General features: G+C 30.1%; 2 protein-coding genes across 3 annotated transcripts in view; both read left to right on the top strand.

Annotated features, from left to right (window-relative positions):
* Window positions 1–9,026, top strand: part of LOC110998233 — a 36,471-nt gene extending 27,445 nt beyond the window's left edge. For both annotated transcript variants that reach the window (XM_022266766.2, XM_022266765.2), the window contains exons 13-23: window positions 90–246; window positions 468–936; window positions 1,186–1,351; window positions 1,528–1,570; window positions 1,829–1,930; window positions 3,300–3,427; window positions 4,033–4,171; window positions 4,265–4,468; window positions 4,868–5,021; window positions 5,466–5,652; window positions 6,639–9,026. In XM_022266766.2, the coding sequence (XP_022122458.2) occupies window positions 90–246; window positions 468–936; window positions 1,186–1,351; window positions 1,528–1,570; window positions 1,829–1,930; window positions 3,300–3,427; window positions 4,033–4,171; window positions 4,265–4,468; window positions 4,868–5,021; window positions 5,466–5,652; window positions 6,639–6,719 (1,830 nt within the window). In that variant the 3' untranslated portion in view covers window positions 6,720–9,026. The remainder of the gene's footprint in view (window positions 1–89; window positions 247–467; window positions 937–1,185; window positions 1,352–1,527; window positions 1,571–1,828; window positions 1,931–3,299; window positions 3,428–4,032; window positions 4,172–4,264; window positions 4,469–4,867; window positions 5,022–5,465; window positions 5,653–6,638) is intronic.
* A 635-nt stretch (window positions 9,027–9,661) lies between these two features.
* LOC110998215 (putative fatty acyl-CoA reductase CG8306) lies at window positions 9,662–19,447 on the top strand. The gene is made up of 12 exons (XM_022266745.2): window positions 9,662–9,743; window positions 14,811–15,033; window positions 15,450–15,701; window positions 16,007–16,152; window positions 16,366–16,475; window positions 16,669–16,752; window positions 17,209–17,317; window positions 17,424–17,540; window positions 17,805–17,924; window positions 18,078–18,237; window positions 18,327–18,424; window positions 18,658–19,447. Exons 2-12 carry the CDS (start codon window positions 14,836–14,838, stop codon window positions 18,794–18,796), a joined length of 1,533 nt encoding a protein of 510 aa, XP_022122437.2. The 5' UTR covers window positions 9,662–9,743; window positions 14,811–14,835; the 3' UTR covers window positions 18,797–19,447.
* Window positions 19,448–19,456: the final 9 nt, after the last annotated feature.

The raw sequence follows: 19,456 nt of genomic DNA, 5'->3' as shown, positions 1-19,456 counted from the left end.
TTTGCTAGAAATTTAGACCTCTGTATTATATTTTTACTAAACAAATCCGATTAAGCTTATTATAGAAAAGGCATTTTTTTATATTCCAGGATCGTATCTTCATGGAGAACTTAGGTGCTGTCAAGGAGCTGTGCAAGGTGACGGGACACCTGGAGTCACGCATAGATCAGCTCGAGAAGATGAACAGACGACTCTGCAAGATTGGTCTGCAGCGGAGAGACAGTGCGAGGTCCAGTGCCAGTAATGGTTAGAAAATCTATCTATTTCGTTTTATCTCTTGAAACAAAATACAAATAACATAACACTTAACTACATTGGTCTGTTACTAAAATTTTACATGACATATTTCACGAAGTGACTTTTTGTTATTTGAATAAATAAGGAATTAGCAATATCAGATCATCGATCATCGTACGATTACGTCATGCAACTGCAACATGTAAACAAAGTTTTTCTTTTATTTCTAGACTCCCGTTTCTCAGGACTCTCGACATCATCGAAATCATTTTACAGCGACGGAAATATTTCCATAGACCAAATACGCGATATCGCGCGTTCTATCCGCCGACACGAGGGTTGCCATAAACTCAGTCACAACTCCCCGAAATACACCCGAAAACAGTGCAAAAATTGTCAAGTTTATTCGAAATATGGAAAATATTACAACTATAATAAAACATGTGTTCGATATCATTCGAAATCGGAGAAATCTGAAAATTTGGACAGCAATTATCCTACGTACGTGAGTACGTTGGAAACTCCACCAAAAATGCCAGACGAAATGAGTACGAAGAAGGAGTCCTGCCTATGGATGAGAGATGTTGCGTATGGCAACATGTGTTGCGGAAAAAAGTATGGATATGACGGCAATGAACTGATTTCGAATAAACTGTTACAAATTGTAATAACTATATTGGTGTTTATTATGGCTGTGTGGTACGTACTAGTCATCTAACTGCTTTAATCTTTTTATAAAATTATAATTATTACAGAAAGCATTCAATTAAATAAAGTAGAAGTAGTTAGGCTACCTAACAACTCTACCATGTAGTCTATTTAAACACAAAAAGTTTCTAATAACACGAGGGTTTTCTACTTTTAAGAATGTTATGTCAGCATTAATACTTTGATTTTATTTGATCCTATTAAATTTAAGATATTTTAATATGATGTAACATTTTGCAGTCTCGTCGTAATGTCAGCTCTATACTTCCGGGAGCACCAAGAACTATTGTCTATGAAAGAGATACGGATGCACGAGAAATTTTCAAACTACCCACATTATGGAAAGTTTAATTTGAACAATGCGCCCGTACATAGAGCAACGCCGCCTGATCAAAACCAAATCCAGGTATATAAACAATGTTCATGTGAAATGTGGTTATTTATTCTCCCTCTGGATTAGTGTCCAAAAATATTCCAGCTATGTTTGGCTATGGCCTAATTGGTAGTACAGGTTTAGAGTTGCCAATAGTTTGGCCAAAATATAAATGAGAAAAAGGATACTAACAAATAAAACTTTTTCAGAATTCAAAACCTCAACATGCAGCTACGAAGAAAACAGCGAAAGGTGATTATTCAATACATTTGTTTAAACCATTAGAGTCTTATAAAATAAATGAATCAGTACCGCCTCCGATTTCTGTATCTGTTTCATGATCATTTCTCAATCTAATAGGCAAGTAGGTGATCAGCTTCATGTGCCTGACACACGTTAGGTTTCCTCACAATGTTTTCTACCAACTTGCGCATGGCAAATGCAGAAAAACAGTCTGTCTTTTTTTAATCTCTCAATATATGTATTTGTTAACGAAAAGTTTTATTTTAGAGAAAGGTCCTCACAAGAATCCGGAGTTTACATCAATAGATCCACCACTACCGACTTTGACAACTCTACATGCTTCTAGAAACTACGTTAAAAATGTCTTACGTGAGTATTTTCAACTTCTGAAATAAAATAAATTCTCTGTAGTTATTAAGTGTTAACAGTGACTCTTATATATAATATAAACTTATATAAAAGTTTTAAATATACATTGTATACTCTATATAACGAACTGTGCATATTTTGACGTTACTAATAGTCGTCGTTAAATGGTATGAAGAAAAATCTTTATCATAAAAAGAAAAAGTTTATTTCAGACTAGTGTTAGTAAGATATAGAACACAATTGTCAGACTGTTATTTTCGCCTGAAGTCTTTTGTTTTGTTTTTTATTGATATCTTGCGATATTGACCCATCTTCGTGATATGTAAGGAAACCCCAATATGTAAACAAAAGTACGGATTGCTTAGAAAGTTCGGTACGTATGATGCCGAAAATTAAGAAACACAATAAAGCGACAAAATAACGTACACAGCTCCGTATTTTAACTAATTTCGGTAACTAAAATTTACTTTTTATTGTATATTGTTAGTGTAGTTGTGAGTGTATCATTGAATGGAAGACAAGCTAAACCAACAAAATCTAAGTGTATTCGACGCTTTAGGTTGTCGTCGAAGCGCGAAATCGACGGGCGTTAGCACTGTGTAACATTAAAATACTGTCAAAATTACTGAATATGAGGGGTTAGGCCTTGTCGTACCCGGACTAAATCCAGGAGATGATAGAGAAGGGATAAGTTCAAAGTACTCACTCATCCGACGAGCATGGTGTATGTCATAAAAGTTTATGAAGCGAGACAGGTAGAGGACCGTAACGAGTAGAGGTCCGTGGTCTCTGCCGTGAGGCGTGATAATATAAATAAATAAATACATTTTAGTGCATAGTCCAATTCTTCTATTCCGTTCTACGTCTACTGGCAGTAAATATTAAGATGCATTTCATATTTTTTTGATTGTCATATCTGTTTTTGACGGTCATAAGTGTACCTATATGAATAAATGATTTTAAAATCTAGATAATTAACTTCTGATACGCTACAGTGCAGTAATAGTTAGACAACGATCGATCGAACGCAATCGGAAGGTCGAGTTCAATACCTGGCGAATAATAATAATAAATAAAAAAGTGTTTATTAATTTTAAGTACATTTGCAATCCTATGTGTAAGATGTGGTCTTTTACCTAAAATATACCTGTGTCAGGGTTCCCAGGCTCTTCCAAAACGAACGTAATTCTAAATTCCATAAAATAATTACATCTTTTATTTCATTTTTATTTTTAGAGATTAAATAATAGTATATTTGTTATGATGTTGTTTGAAGATACTGTAACTTGTCTTAATTATATAATATATAATTAATTATAAAAACACACAATAAATATTTTAAATTACTTATTTTTTATTTAATTACCAGACATGGAACAGACTTCTACGACCCCTCGTTGGGAGGGGCCCATTTCTATCAGTCGCATCGCAGACGTCATTGGAGGAGGTTGTGCATTCACTATCAACACGGACAATGAGTTGGATGCGGAGTGTCAGGTAATTAATTAATTGTCCTGTTATTGAACCTTAATTCAATATTACAATTCCTGATTTATTTTCTGCCTTTCCACATCTCGCAAGGTCCACATTTTAGCTGCGTACAGAAATATGAGCCTTCGTATCTTTTGTTATATTCCTGTTTCTCCATTTCTTTAACATCTTGTCCGCTACCCTAAATTACCTCCAAAACATTTATGTTTCTTATTTGCAACAAGAGTAGGGTCGATTTTTTTTAATAAGTTGGTATTTGAAGCTAAAGTTACAGAAGACGTAACATTTTCTATAAAAATATCTCAAGATTACCGATATCTTCTTTTTCTTGCTGCCATCAGGATATTGGAACATTTTCTCATTGGTTGATGAATGTATTGGTAAGAATAGAAATACATAGTATCGCTCGATATAGCTTAATACCCAACAGTAGAATTATTAAACCTTTTCTTTTCATAATATATCCCGTTGGTTGCCATCACTATAACTTAACTTTAATTGTCTTGCAATTCTAAAGCCACGAAGTGTATAATAGAAAGCATACGGGACCAGAAATTTACAGCATTGGTTCGTACAAACGAATAGTTTCCTGATTCATCTTTTAATTGCAGTCATCGTGTCTAGACGCCCCGCAGACCTATGAAAGTCAAGAACCTTTGGAGCGCGGAAAACCCGACAAAGTGCTCAATGAAACCTACTCTAGGCCACTAGAGCCTATTATCAAAGAGAAAATTATTACACCAGTCATTGGTATGTATTATAAATTAACAAATGAAAGAAAACATAACACATACAGTATACACATAATATAACATAACAAAAATCTTCCAATTAACTTTTTAGCTGATAAAAACACATCGGAGATAAAAGAGGAGATGCAGAAACATTTAAAAGAAGAAATAATAGCGGAGTCGAACTTCCTAGACGCCAAAAATATTAGTGAGGGAAGAATGAAGAGGGAAGTGGAAGTGGGGGAGGAGGGAGAAGGGATTTTGAAGAGCAGTTCGGAGGAAATGATACTGAGTCAATCTGACGAGATTGGACGAGGTTTGTGTTTCATTGATACTTGTAGTGTATATAAACGAGAATTATCTCTCTCAATTGTATGTCATTTGATGTAAAGAGAAACAATCTCTCTAGTCACTTAATTAAATATACCTACATCACAAAATATTCTATAATCATTTGTGATATATGAAACTTTAAAAAACGTGGATCCTTTTCATAATACAAAGAATAAACAGGTCAATGGAAATATATTATGGTATACGTATAATTTTTATATTTATTTAAGTTGAAAAAAATAAATAATATAAAATAACAATAATAAGTTTTGGATCGTATTTTTCTTTCGTTTCGTCCTTGTTTATATATTTATTTCTGTAATCAATATAGGATATATTTAATTGCCTTTAAACATATATTTATTATGCAATTTATCCACAGAATGTGACACGATATCAGTGGGAATAAGCAGTAAATCGATTTCAAATATAACTGTATTCACTGAGTCAGTTTGCGCCCGCGCACCACACAACTATACATACTCTATCCCGCTCTCTCATTGTTTGCATCATAAGCACGTTGATATATTATTCAGGTAAGAATAATTGTACGAAAAAATACTAATAAATTTCAAGATTCTTAAATAATTGTAAAACATAATAATATTATATTTACTATTACATAGAATATTATATTTACTATTACATAGAATATTATATTTCTATCCACCTTTAAATTTTCGCGTTCCCTTGTTTGTAATTAGACATAGACATAGACGTAATTAGACTCCTTCTTAACGCATAGACCGATTTTGTAACAATATGTTGTGTACACTTGAACGAGTGGATTCGAAATCTAAAATAATAAATCTACAATTAGATGAATTTTTTTTTTGTATTTAAGACGTATCAATAGAACGTCTATCTGGCCCGCTACTGAAAAATAACGGAGTAGTCAACCGACTTTTTTTAGTTTAGCTTTAGTAACATTATCACTAAACTAAATATAAGAAACGATTTTATAATAAAGTAATTTGTAGATCGTCAAAACTGCGCGATCTACGTCTATGTGATCTCCAATGCAAGTATGACTCGAACAAGAACTGCCAACTTAACAAGGACTTAGCAAAGCCTCTTCCGAGCATGGATGCGTGGACGTCCAAGCTCACACTCGAGTGTAACATGGACCGCACGTTGAAGTTACGAGGCAGTTTTGTCCCCATCAAGGTTGGTTCTGATCTATTTCCGATCTATTCCGTGTTATTTTTGTTTTAGGGTATATATTAGTATGTATATTTTTTATACATAACACAATAGTTTCAGTCGATTGTTATTTTCAAAGATTCCTGTTGTTCAATCGTACTCAAACTGTTTTTATTTTAGCCTAAGTGCCAAATTAGCCTTTTAAAGGCCTACAACCTAGGTTTACAATTCCATATGATAATTATTAGGACCTATATAAGTATACTAGTTGAAAACGTATTTTTATTATATTAAAAATACAGTGATGACAACCTTTTTAGCGTCTGGGCCTCAGATGTTTGTATCTGGATAAGTTTATTAAAATACATTTTATTTCCTAGGTAATTATAAAATATATTCACTATAAGAAAACTACACTTAGTGGAAAAACGTTTAACTTCAAAATCTATTTTAAACCATACTCAAAATGATAAATAAAAATGTTCTCCTAATTCTTATGTTAGTTTATGAATTATGTTTAGTTTTAAATACATACATACTGAATAGATACTTTTCACAGACGATTTAAAAAATTCAAAGAGATGTACATAATTGGTAATGTGTTAGGAAAGTGTTAATTTGTTTGATGCAAATTATGTATTGAGATGCAAGTCGTGTTACAGTATGCAACCATTTTAATAGATTGTCTTTGATTTTAAATAATGTTTGGTCGATGTTTTTTCTCTCTTGCATTTATATTACGTCGCATTAAAATATTTTAAATGCTATTGCTAGCGCCTTAGTTCAAGTTCAAAATATATTGTATGCGAAGCAATTTGGAACAAAGTCTATCCTCAATGACTATTTTATTTATCTGTTCACACTTATATTCACACAAGAACAAAATAGTAATTAATATAAGCGCTTATTGTAAAATCTTCACGGTTTTTATTTTAGTTTTTTGTATACAATTATGGACGGTTTTATAATATAAGTATATTATGTAATATAATAATTAAATTTCTTTCCAGGAATTATGCTACTTGAATTCAGAGAGCAAAATACAGTTCGTCGAATTCAACATACACATTTACAGAGATTGCCATAATTAAAAATAAATGGTAGAAATAGTGAAATACATTCCCAAAAGTGCAATTATATTATTGTCCGTCCTAGACATTATTTTATATATAATGGGAAATAGATTTATATATAGGATAAGAAAATACTCCCAGTTATCATCCACACGTTACGTTTAATGTATGGATTTTGTCTAATGTTGCCAGTTTTTATTACTAAAATAACTTCAACTGATTTCGATATTAAATAAGTTTATGTTGTTTTGGGTTATATCTAGATTTATGTCACGAAAATCCATTTTGTATTCATTTCTTCAGGTCTACTGCCTATGGCTCAGTTGCAAATTTAATTATTAAGTTTAAAAAATCATGGATATTGATTGCCTTTAAAATAAGAAACAATGAATTCCTTAAAAAAACGGAAGCTTATCTTATTTTTGCAGGAATTTTGCGTCAATTATTTCCCAGTTACAAAAAATATCAGACCTGTTTGTGTCTGCCCCATTTCCTTTTACGAAACATCACTTATTAAAAATAAGTTAGATAAAAACAAATAGTTATTTTTGTACCTGTATTTCTATTTTAGTCTTTCATTTATATTTTTAGATTTTGTTTATACAATATAAATTTTCCCATCAAATACATTCTGAAATAAATGTTTGAATAGAAGTCCATAAAAGAATATACATAAATTGATCTTGAAAATAAATAACGTGACAGAACAATATAAACAGCAAGAAGTTCTAAATCATACTTTTTTGTACAAATTCAATATGTCATTTATATTAAATATTTCACAGAATTATTTATCTGCAGCACAAAATAGGTGCTATTTTATTGAGACTTCGTTTATTTCACTGTGTTAAAAATAAAGTCGCCATAAGATTTTGCTTTAATGGTAATATGTAGGTAAGTGTATAGTACCTTTGAGAATCACATTAAGTTAGGTTTAATTGGTAGACATCTTTGAAAGTTCCTTTGTTGATTTTTCCACGTAATGAATTATTAAAAAGCGCAACTCCATTTAGAACAAGACGTAATGTTTATAGAATACATATTATATAGTTTTAATTTATTTAAAAGATATCTGAAATGAAGTCCTATTATATTTTCACACATTCCTAACGTACTTAATTAGTATAAGTTGAGAGTATTTAGTAGTTTTAAGAACTACTTTAATTGCATGGTAGCTTTATATGGCAACATTGAATTTTGATTATGCTCATTTTAGGTTCGTTTTTATTGTTTTATTCATACTGCGGTTCTTCTTTTGCATTTTTCATAAACTTTTGTATGCCACGAGAATACAAACTTATTTTCCATTGATAAAGGGGAAAGGAAAGGCAAAAAATCAAATAAAGAGATGTATTCTAATTAATTTACACATATTTGTATATAATCTGTTCGTATGAAGGTAGAAATTTTTCAAAAGTCTCTAAAACTTAATAAGCAATTAACTTATTTTTACCTGATTAAAAACAATCGAAGCCATAAATTATTTCGTATTACCAATAATTTATTTATTGGATAAGGGCAGATTTGGATTTCCTATGAAATCGACAAAGCATTCAGTTAAAGTTGGCCTCCCACTTTCTTTCCACAGATCGGTGCCTTAATTAATATGTAAATGATTTCAATGGAATTTTTTATGGAATTATTGGAAGACATTTCTGACCTTTGATACCTGAATTAAATCACTCATTATTCGTACCACATTAATAACAAGGTTATAAAAATACCGGTTCTGAATTGTATGAAGTATTGTAAAAAGCATTTTTTTTAAGAATCTCATATTGATTTTAATAGAGTAATTGGATGAAAAAACAATAGTGGAAAATTAATTTAGAGGTAAATTAATTCTATATTTATTATTGTGTAAGAATCAATCACAACGAAAATATTTTTATCACATTTACTTAATATTTGATTCAATTTTGAATCAATGAATATAATTGACATTTCACGACATTATCCTTTTCGTGAACATGTTACTTGTCAACTGCACCGTTTTGCATACTTTGTATTGAACTAGATTAAACGTATGAGTCTTGCCATTAGAGATGGCAGTTTAGATTACATTTTATCAATATTTATATTTTTTGCATTATATTATTATTTATATGTAAAATGTTTTTTGCCATTTGTTTTCGGTGCTTTGTATGACATTTAATTTTAAGGCACGTTATATATTGTAATGTAGATAATACATTTTTTATGTAATTGATTTTTCGATTATTGTGTATCGTTAATTTTTAATTATTGATATGTAATAATTGAATGATCATTAAATGTAGTATTATGTAGAGAAATCTTGCAATAAAAATATGTATTAAAACGATATTATGTGTTTACTTTTTACTCTTTAATCCGTTCAGTTATAAAGAAATTTTAATCAAATATCACTATAAGTATAAAAAGAAAAGGTGATGCACTTAATTAACTATAATGTCAAAGATAGATGTACTTTTATATCATTCTTACTTCTGGTTTAAACGCTGCGTTTTTTAAGTTAGTTATTTTTAAATAAAAATTTCTGGCTAAATAAATTTAATTTATAAATGATAACATAACATCAGAAATATTGTGTCAATTAGAACGAAATGTCCACGCGCGGAAGAAGTTCAACGGGTGCGTACTGCGTGATCAAGACTGTTACGTTCAATGTTGCCAGTCTCTTCAATTTTCCCGAATATTGATTTTATCAATATGGTATATATAAAATGTCTCATTTGTCCTATTATACGTTTTTATTTAATAAAAAATATTTCCGCTCAAGTTGGACGTTGTTTAATTTATTTCAGTCCCTTTAAAAAAGATTTTAATCTATTCATTATTTTAATGTCTTCATCATATTTGTATAAATAAGTATTCTGTAGTGAGTGTAAAAGATGGTACAAAAGCGATCTTTTTGTGATTTTCTTTGTTGAAAACTGGGTAAGTGTTGCTTAAGAGTGGTATCCCCAAAACAGTGAACAGTAATACCAGTTTAAGGCGTGCTGTCGCGAATATTAAACGTTAGTGGAGTAGTTTGTGAATTTGTTTACCAACTTCATTTGGGTAAGTGAAAGTTAAATAAATATGGTCAGGCGTTTCTATTTTACTCAAATATTATTAGGGCAAACAGAATATTAATAGGCAGCTTTAGGGTTTACGTCGATCTTTCGTATAGGGGGCAATGTAATAGTAATTACTTAAATGTTTCAGTCGGCCCATTAAGTTTATACGTTATTTTTATTAAGAGATTCATGTTACCAAAATATATATTTTCGTTGAAGAATTTAAGAATTATTCGAAAAGAATCATGAAAATGTATAATTTCCTTCATTTGTATTAAAATTCCAATGCATGTTAACACAACATATACAATATTATTTTTAATAATATACCTATCAATTTCTCATATAAAGAAGAAGAAAGGAAGACTTACCTACTTGATATTATTTTGATATTTATCATTAACATACACTCGCATATAGAAAAAAGGTTCGCGAGTGCTCTTTTCGCGATTTCTTAGAATATATTCATCAGGAATTTAGAGCTACGAAAGCAGAAGCAAGGAGGAAATATAATTACTTACTGCTGTTCTATTGGAAGTTTTATTGCGCCATGGTCGTTATAATAACTCTATCTATTTTACATAATTTAAATTAATTCTATTGACGTTTTAATTCGTATCTTGTAAAGGGAAATCTTTCTGTTGTGTTCAAAGCAGTTCCAAATATTTTAGAAATTTTAATGTCATTTTTATATTAAACTATTTTATGTGTATTATAACAGTCATGAAGTTCATTATTTAAATGTAATACTAAAGAGATTTTTTATTAAATTAGTATACGATTTATTACGTATTAAATAAGTTGCCAAAAACTATATTACATGAATTTAAAGGCTAAGACAAAACCGAAGGATGTATAGATTTGTATTTCATGCGATGTACCACTGACCTCAACTAATGCGGTGAACTAATTTTAATTATTGTTCCTGGTTTAGGTAAGACATTAAAGTCCAGAATAAAATGAAAATATATCCGCGGCGCTACAGCCTCTTAGGTCTGGGCCTCAGATATGTTTCTTGATCAATCTAATAGGCAAGTGGGTGATCGGCCTGCTGTTACACGCCGTCGACTTTTTGATCTTCGTTCGATATACGAGATTATATAGGTATAACGGTTCTATAAGTGAAAACGCTCAAAGTGGCGGATATTTGATATCATATGGAATCGGAGTTTCGAGGCAATAATAGCGTTGCAATAACATAATAGATAATGCACAATTCTTTCATACATTGCAGAATTCGTCTGATACCAAAGTTCATTGCATAAAAAAGAAATTCGCTGATCGAATTGATCAGGTTTCTTGTACAATTTTGGAAAAATACAAATGTTACATAACAAAAGTTTACATTAATTATAACCTTCTTTGTTTATGTAAAATTGCGGTTTGCGGTGGGAAAGCAGTATACAACTTTCTTGCAGAGGTTTTGCAATGCACAGTTGTAATATATACCTTGATTGTGGCGAAGTATTTATATTTAGAATATAAATTTAGCCTTAAATATAAGACAGTACAGAATCTGTCTCACTAACCTCTTTACGGTCAAGTGGTTAGTAAATAATTTGTTTCCTGGATAAATTCTTAATAATATAAACCAAATGTTCATACTATCATTTATTTATTTAATTATATGTCTTCTCTTACTTCGACTTTAGTATAGAGTTCAATGTTCTGGGACTACATTCCATGGGATGCCTTTTCCTTTTTTATCTCGACTTGAAGCTGCTGAACTTTGAAAAGATACTCCCGTTAAATGTGTCATTAACTGAGCCAAGCCTTTTTCAAAGCCACAGTTGTTTTGAGCTCTAGTTCGTACCTGGATGCCTATTGGCCGGAAAGACTACTAGCATGTTTGTTTAGAGTTAATAGGTAGAATAGGTAACCTATTTATTCGGGGTAGACAAGTTAAACGTACTGTGGTCCGTTTTGAGGTAACAGCCATGAAACACGATTAAGATAATAACCTCGTTTTAAAAATAAAGTAAAGAGCATACCTTTCGAAAGTTCAGATTCAGAATTGGAAATTAAATATTATTGTAACCATAAATATAATCGTAACGGATATGACATCCGTAAAAGTTGCAGTAAAGCCGAATATTGTTTTTATTAATCATATACTTTCATTATCTTAAAGTATCCCAGAGAGATCTGGGAATTTACTTAATTAAAGTTAACTTGAATACTACTTTTTCGCCAAGGTGACGGTTTTACCACGTTTTCCTTCATCTTATTAGATCGTATAATAGAAAAGATTATCAGATTATTTGTTTAGAAGCAGCTTGACAATTTTCTGTCCTTATTCTACGCAATATAATCGAGGAGACTAATAAAATAACTGGTCAAGGAAAACGGCATTGTGTAGAATTATATGTTTACTGAGTCAACGTAACTGTGAGAACTATTGTTTACATAAACAAGTAAGATGCAGTATATAATATACAAAGAGTACGTACTAATTCTAATAAAATTCTTCGCTTATATCGTCGAAAGAAATCTACTAAAATTTTCCATAGTTGAAAAGCCTCTTTTACATTGTTTTTAAATTACATAAGCTCGCATGTTATTAATGTTTGAGGTCACTGGCACTCTCTGGTCGGTGGAAAATTCCTCCATTTTTGTCGATGAAGGCGTGTGAACATCCGAGTCAATTTAAAGAGAGTTATTTTAAACTTTTGAAGTTCAAAAAAGAAAGTTAAAATTTTTGGCCCAAAATAATACGTGATCTTAACAAACCAGCTACTACATAAAAATAATAAAAGAGGACATTTAGTTTCTTTAAATCTAAATTATTAACATTTTCAGCCATTTCAAGTAACTTTTACTATAGGGTAAGATTTTTATAATACGTAAAATACCTTCCAAATGTTTCCCACTTTTTAAGCTGAGCCAATTTCGATATGTTCTGTTATGAATAAAGTTTTCAAGTACAAGCCAAGCTGTGTTGTAGTTTGAGTAACACCGCATCTATAATAAATTATACTGGCAATAAATAGGCCGATGCTCGTTTTATATTCTCCATTATACGTAACATAACACCTACTTACAAACCTTTGGTCGCGACTCCATCATTGTATAATTATTATTAAAGGTTCCTCATTTCGGCCGCGATTAAAAACAAATTACTGTCTTGCGTATTCCGACGTAATTAAATGTAAACTTTCGTTCACCCTAATTAATTTTGTCTGAGTTAATTGAAGAATGTATTGTACAAAGATATACCTACTACAATTTCATGACAGAAATACACGTAGTGAAACCAGAATCTCTTGGAGCTAATTTATTGCGAAATTATAATTGGTAGCATAAAATCATAAAGCGGACTGTCTCTCCAATTTTAATAACATTAAACATGATCCCATCCTACATATACAGAAAATGTACTTAAATTTTAATATAAAGTATTATCAAGACCGACTAGGTATATTCGGGACATTAGGCAATCTATGAAGATGATCTTTACAATTCTTCATCTGCTCCGCTTTATTATTTATTTCTTAAGAAATGTTCTACAAAATTATCGAAATTCGCTTATTAATTGAAACTAGAAAGCGTTACAAATACGTTTTGAATTCTAGCCACAGACATAAACTAACTTTTGCTATTCAGATGCATTTAACTTATCAGAGCTGGGCCGTCAAAAGCTTTTTTATTGGAATGACTCTGCTGGTTTCGGCCATTCAACTTCATTATAGACCTCGTTTAGTATCTACTTTCATCGTACAAATGTTCGTTTCGTAGAGATCCTATAAATTGGGCATAGAGGCAGGCAGGTTACATAACTTATTTTTTTTTGTTGCGATTCTTGTGTGCCAATCGGTTAATTTTTTTTCGAAAAAATCAAACTCGAATCTTCTGGGATTCAGTTTCCGTTCAATTATTCGTATAATATAGGATTTATTTTGTGATTAACGAGTTTAGGTTTTCTTAACCCAAAAATTTAATAATAATAATAATAATAATAATTTATTTATTGCACATTCACATATTATTACATTTAATATCTACTGTCACCTTTTAAGGATATTTGATTGGTTTGTTTGTGATTAGGTAATGTTTACCTAGAAATCTTGTTACATTGCGTCAACCACCTGTAATAATTGTTGTTTACCGATGCTATTAGACGCTTGTTAAGTTTGTTTTTATCATAAGCCAAGTAAATATTAAAATTTATTTTATTACAAAAAAGAATAGGTCATAGGTAGGTATAACCAGTGTGGCTTTCGCTAATTTTATTTTAAATTATTTTTTTGGCTCTAAATTGCCAATTTGGTTGAATTTTATTTATTTTTCAAACCATCAAATGTTGGATCAAACTGAGGACAGAGCAGATGATGGACTACTTGCCTAAAACTGATAAAACCTAAAACTGACTGAAACATGAAACCTAAACTTCAGTAGCGAATTAGATACAACCAAACAATTTTTATTTAGGAAGTTATGATTATTCCAATCATAACAATAATAAGATCCATCCACATAATTTTCTTAAGTTACAAAATACGTGACCACGCACGCTGTAAAGCACGCGAAGCGTCGGGAAAATTTAAAATTATTAATAATAATAAGTTTATACATAGCTTCAATCCGTAAAAAAGTGTTTTCATCAAATGTGTAAAAGTGTTATGTTAATAAAAGACAATACTAAATTACAAAATGGCTAGTCCAATAATTAATTTACGATTCACGGCTTATTGAACTTCATAAAATTTATTGCTATTTTGAATAAACTATAAAATGTATTCATTATACTTAATCTTATCTTATATAACTTATCACATATTTTAATTTTTTTTTGTAAAAAAAAATTTTTTAGTATAATATGTATTTTATTTGTTGGAATTATTGAATGTATGAATGAATTGAATTACATTACATATTTAATAATTGACAGAATGAGCGCTTTCAAATTTATCCGTTACAATTGACATTGAACGTTAACAACCGTCTAATTGGTATGGTACTATTAAAATTGCTTTGGAGTAATTCTACAGCGAGTTTTCAGATTTGACATATTATTATATAATCTCGTTATGTATACAATATAAATAAATCTAATCACATTTTTTTACAGACGAACATTATATTAAACTATAATTATGTCGGAGGAGTCGTTAGTTCGAGCATTTTACAAAGGAAAGAACTTTTTTATAACTGGCGGCACGGGATTCGTAGGTTTATGCCTTATCGAGAAAATACTGCGATGTATACCAGATTCTGGCAAAATATATTTGCTAATGCGGCCGAAGAAGGGCAAGGAGATCTCAGAGAGATTAAATGAGTTTCCTGATCATCCTGTAAGTACCTATTGTTTGCCCACAAATACTTAACATACATTAAGCATTTAAATTTTATAAGCCAAGCTTCTAAAATTTTTATTTACAATTCAAAATATCTTATTATTCCATACGTTGAAATTAAAATAACAAGCCATCGCTTACAATTACATATAATATGATGATTTTCTCCTGGAGATCATATGACTCCTTCACTCAGATGTTTACCTGATAATTTTAAGTACCTTACTATATTTCTCTTTAAAAGTGGTTTTTTTACAATTAAACAAAACTTTTAACATTTAAAATCGCACAGATAAATAAAAATAACACTACATAAGTACCATTTATTAGAAAACTTCTGTATTAGCTGAGGACTAGTTGGTAGTAGTAGTTCTAATAGTCAATAAAACTTTTGAAAACTTACTAAATTTCAGGTCTTTGAAAAATTGCTTGAAAACCACTCAAAAGAAATTTTCAAGAAACTTATCCCAGTTTCTGGAGATGTAGGTGTAGAGGACTTAGGTTTATCTCCTGAAGATCGGCAACTTCTTGTAGATAACGTAAATGTGGTGATACATTCAGCTGCTACCCTTGATTTTGAAGATGGCTTGAAACCGACTGTCAAGATCAATGTATTGGGAACAAAGAGAATTTTAGAATTGTGTAAACAGATTAAAGATTTGAAGGTAAGAAACTTAGAAAACTATAGACAATAAAAGAAAACAACTTATTTGACACCAAGACATCAACACCACACTGAAAAGTGTTTTAAACCAATGATTGTAGAATTACATAGTTTTACAGACTAAATTCTTAACAATGTATAACATTTGATTTAAAAAATGATATTAGTAAATGAAACCTCTTATTTATTTTTTTATTGCATAATATATGTTTTTTCTTAGTATGGATCTATATTAAATTACTTTAAGTGTTTCCATAGTTACCTGTAATATATATATATATATATAAGTACATATTTTGAATTCAGGTATTGGTGCATGTTTCCTCAGCCTATGTTAACTCATTTTTAAAAGAAGCCGAAGAAAAAATTTATGAAACTCCAGGTGATGTTGACAGTGTCATTAATCTTGTTAACCGCTTGTCCGATGAAGCTTTGGAAGATATGGAGAAGACGTGAGTAGATTATGCCTTAATTGAAACTGTTGAATATAATATTTTATACTGTTTTGTTAGATCTTTATAGATGTAACATTTTTCATCGTAGCATACAGCAAATAAGTTAAGTATGTTTCTAGGAGGAATTTTTTTAGGTTCAATGTAAGATGTATAAAAATTAAAACTATTAACACTTACAGCAAATTACGAATATTATTTAACACTTTTTAGCATCCTACGTGGACACCCAAATACCTACACATTCACAAAGCACCTTGCAGAACATGAAGTTAAGAACTGCTCAAATCTGTTCCCTTGTACAATTGTCAGGCCTTCTATGAGTGAGTATTATGTGAATAATTATAAACTAATGATATCTTGTTTAAGATGTGACTATTTGCAATAGTATTGATGTGTGAGACTTTATCAATTTATCATCATTATGTGGTGATGCTGATAAATTATGAACATTTATAAGACAAGTGGAACTGTATGGTTTTAAGTATTTCTGATTATTCTTTATTCATTTTCCAGTTGTGGCATCCTGGAAAGAACCTGTAATAGGCTGGACTTGTTCAAAAGTTGGACCACAAGGATTTCTTATGGGAGCGGCTAAAGGTAAGGTTTTTAACAGCCTCAATTACTTAGCATAGAATTAGTTTAACTAAATTATAAACAAACGTATTTTTTTTCTATATTTTATCTTTTTCATATAATATTTTGTGACCTAAGTATGATCTCTATTTTCTTTCATTTCTAGCAGAATAATTTCAAAATAGCTTTGGGGTCATTTCAAATTATATCAGTTATATCATTATTTTTGTACCAATATTCATTTTATTATTTGTAAGCTTCACTGAGCAAAAAAATATTAGTACGGAATATTTCACGGAAAAAACAATAATAATGAGGTTTCGCGCAGATTGTATTATTGTCATAAAAAAAATTGTGGGAAAATTAAATTTATTCTTAAACCACTCAGAATTGTTTTATTGTTTTTTTCTTACCACGGTCATATTTCAAAATTATACTCAGGCAATGGTTAAGTTGGATTTAATTAATAATATTTTTTAGGTGTTGTCCGCCGGTTACCTCTCTCAACAGAAAACATAGCTGATTATATTCCAGTTGATGTTGTTATTAACCAACTACTGGTAGCAGGATGGCACGCTGCTAAACAGACGTGAGTATAAGATTTGAAGTATGTCTTAACTAAGTTAATTAACTTAAGTCTTTCTTTTAACTTATTTAAAAAAAATATGATACATATAATTTTTATATATTTTTAGGTCGGGTCTAACAGTTTACCATTGTACATCCTCAACACAAAATCCATTCCGTTGGAGTATGCTGAACTCTGTTGTCAATGAAATGCTTCACAATTACCCGCTTAAGAGTGCTGTGTGGTAAGACTTTTCAAACAGCAGTAACATTAGTTCTAGTATAAAACTTCATGTGATTAAACATTCAATATTACTAATCTATTCTATGGCCTTATAGAATATACAGGTCATTGACCTTTATATTTATTCTATATTTGTGTATTTCCAATGAAATTTACACAAATTTAGAAAAATATTTGTAATATTTAAAACAGCACTTTAAAAGATATGTTTAAGAATGTTATTTGGTATTATTATATTAATTTTTTTACAATACATTTATTTTAGGTACCCGCATTTACAATTTGTTCCTTCACTCTTCCTCTTCCGTATATCGGCCATCTTTGTTCATTTCTTTCCCGCCATTTTGCTTGACATGTTACTAAGGATTACTGGGGGCAAGCCCATGTAAGTTGAATTTATGATTTTTCTATTAAAAAAAAATATTTTAGTGTTTATTGATTTGGTGAATTCGCTTTTCACAAAAAATGTATTTTAACCCGAATTTTAACACTAATGGCAAATTAATTAAAAATATTTTTTTATTTTTTTTATTTTTAGACTATTCCGTCTACACAAAAATGTCTGGAATTCCTTGGGTCGTTTGGAAACATTCATTTTCTCGGAATGGAGGTTCCATAATCCTAATACAAGGGAATTGGCGACTCAGCTTAATAGTGTTGATGAAGATTTGTTCTATATTAATATATCGTCTATATACGTGAGTGCGCCCGCCTATTATAAATCATTTTAAATAAATATATATAAATGTATATGTGTTTTAATAAATGGGAATTAATATTCTTCCAGTGGATAGAATACTTCGTGAATCTCCATTTGGGAGTGAGGAGATATTTGAACAAAGAGAGTGAGAAGACAATTCCTGCCGCAAAAACTAAAGATGCCATGTGAGTATTTTACATTTAATTTATTTTCTGACATTCATCAGTGTACTTGTTTACTTATACGAAGAAAGTTATTTTGACTTTAACTTAAATATATATATTATATAATGTCATTAAAAAGCCAAACCCACTTAGCTGCTGAATCATTTACATCTTGAAGTTTACGGTGAAATTACAATTTAGTTTATATATATATATATATAACCACCTGTTTAGATAAATTGTTTCCTTTTCAGATTAAAAGTCGCCCATATTGTATGGCAAGTTATGATTATCACCTTGCTGTGGTTCATTTTCGCCGCCATTTTTGGTTTCACAATGCTCCAAAGTTTTTGGGCTCCGGCGATTATATACTACTTGTACACGTTGCTATAGTTTCAACTATCAGTATTACATTTTTACACAATTAAATTTAGAAGCTTTTATGTGTGTATTAAGAGATTTTGTCTAATAATTTTTTTTAATTCTTAAATGCACAAATTTTTGCCTCTGCTAGTGAATTCATGCCTTAATTTTATATGGTGGTGGTTCACAATTTAAAAGGGATAATTTTCAATAATTCCTGCTTAAAATATTTTTTTTATATGCAACATAACAGTATGTAAGATTTTACCTATGTATACTTACATTTAAACATTTATTAAGACCTTTATAATGAGATAATACAATAATTAATTTAAGTGTTTTGTAATACTTATTCTAAGTTAATTGGTTGTTTTTATGTATAAAGAATCTTTGCCAAGGTATTGAAAAGTGCATAGAAAATTATATAATTTTTAAACTATTGAAAAATAATTATATTAGGATGATTTGTCACGTTTATTCTGTTAATTATTTTAACAGAATGATCAGGACAAAACATTCAATAGCTACTTCTACTGATATTCTACTGTATTTTAGATCTGAATCCGTCCTTATAGCTATAGGTTTTCTGTCTGATTTAATCTTTGTATTTTGAATGTGTATATGGTAATGGTGAAAAACATTCCAGTAAAATAAGTATTAAATTGTTATTTACATATTGTATTTTATATT

Source organism: Pieris rapae, chromosome 15 (genome assembly GCF_905147795.1).
Source record: "Pieris rapae chromosome 15, ilPieRapa1.1, whole genome shotgun sequence".
In the NCBI taxonomy this organism is placed as follows: Eukaryota; Metazoa; Arthropoda; class Insecta; order Lepidoptera; family Pieridae; genus Pieris; species Pieris rapae.
This window is presented reverse-complemented; position numbering and strand designations above follow the sequence as displayed.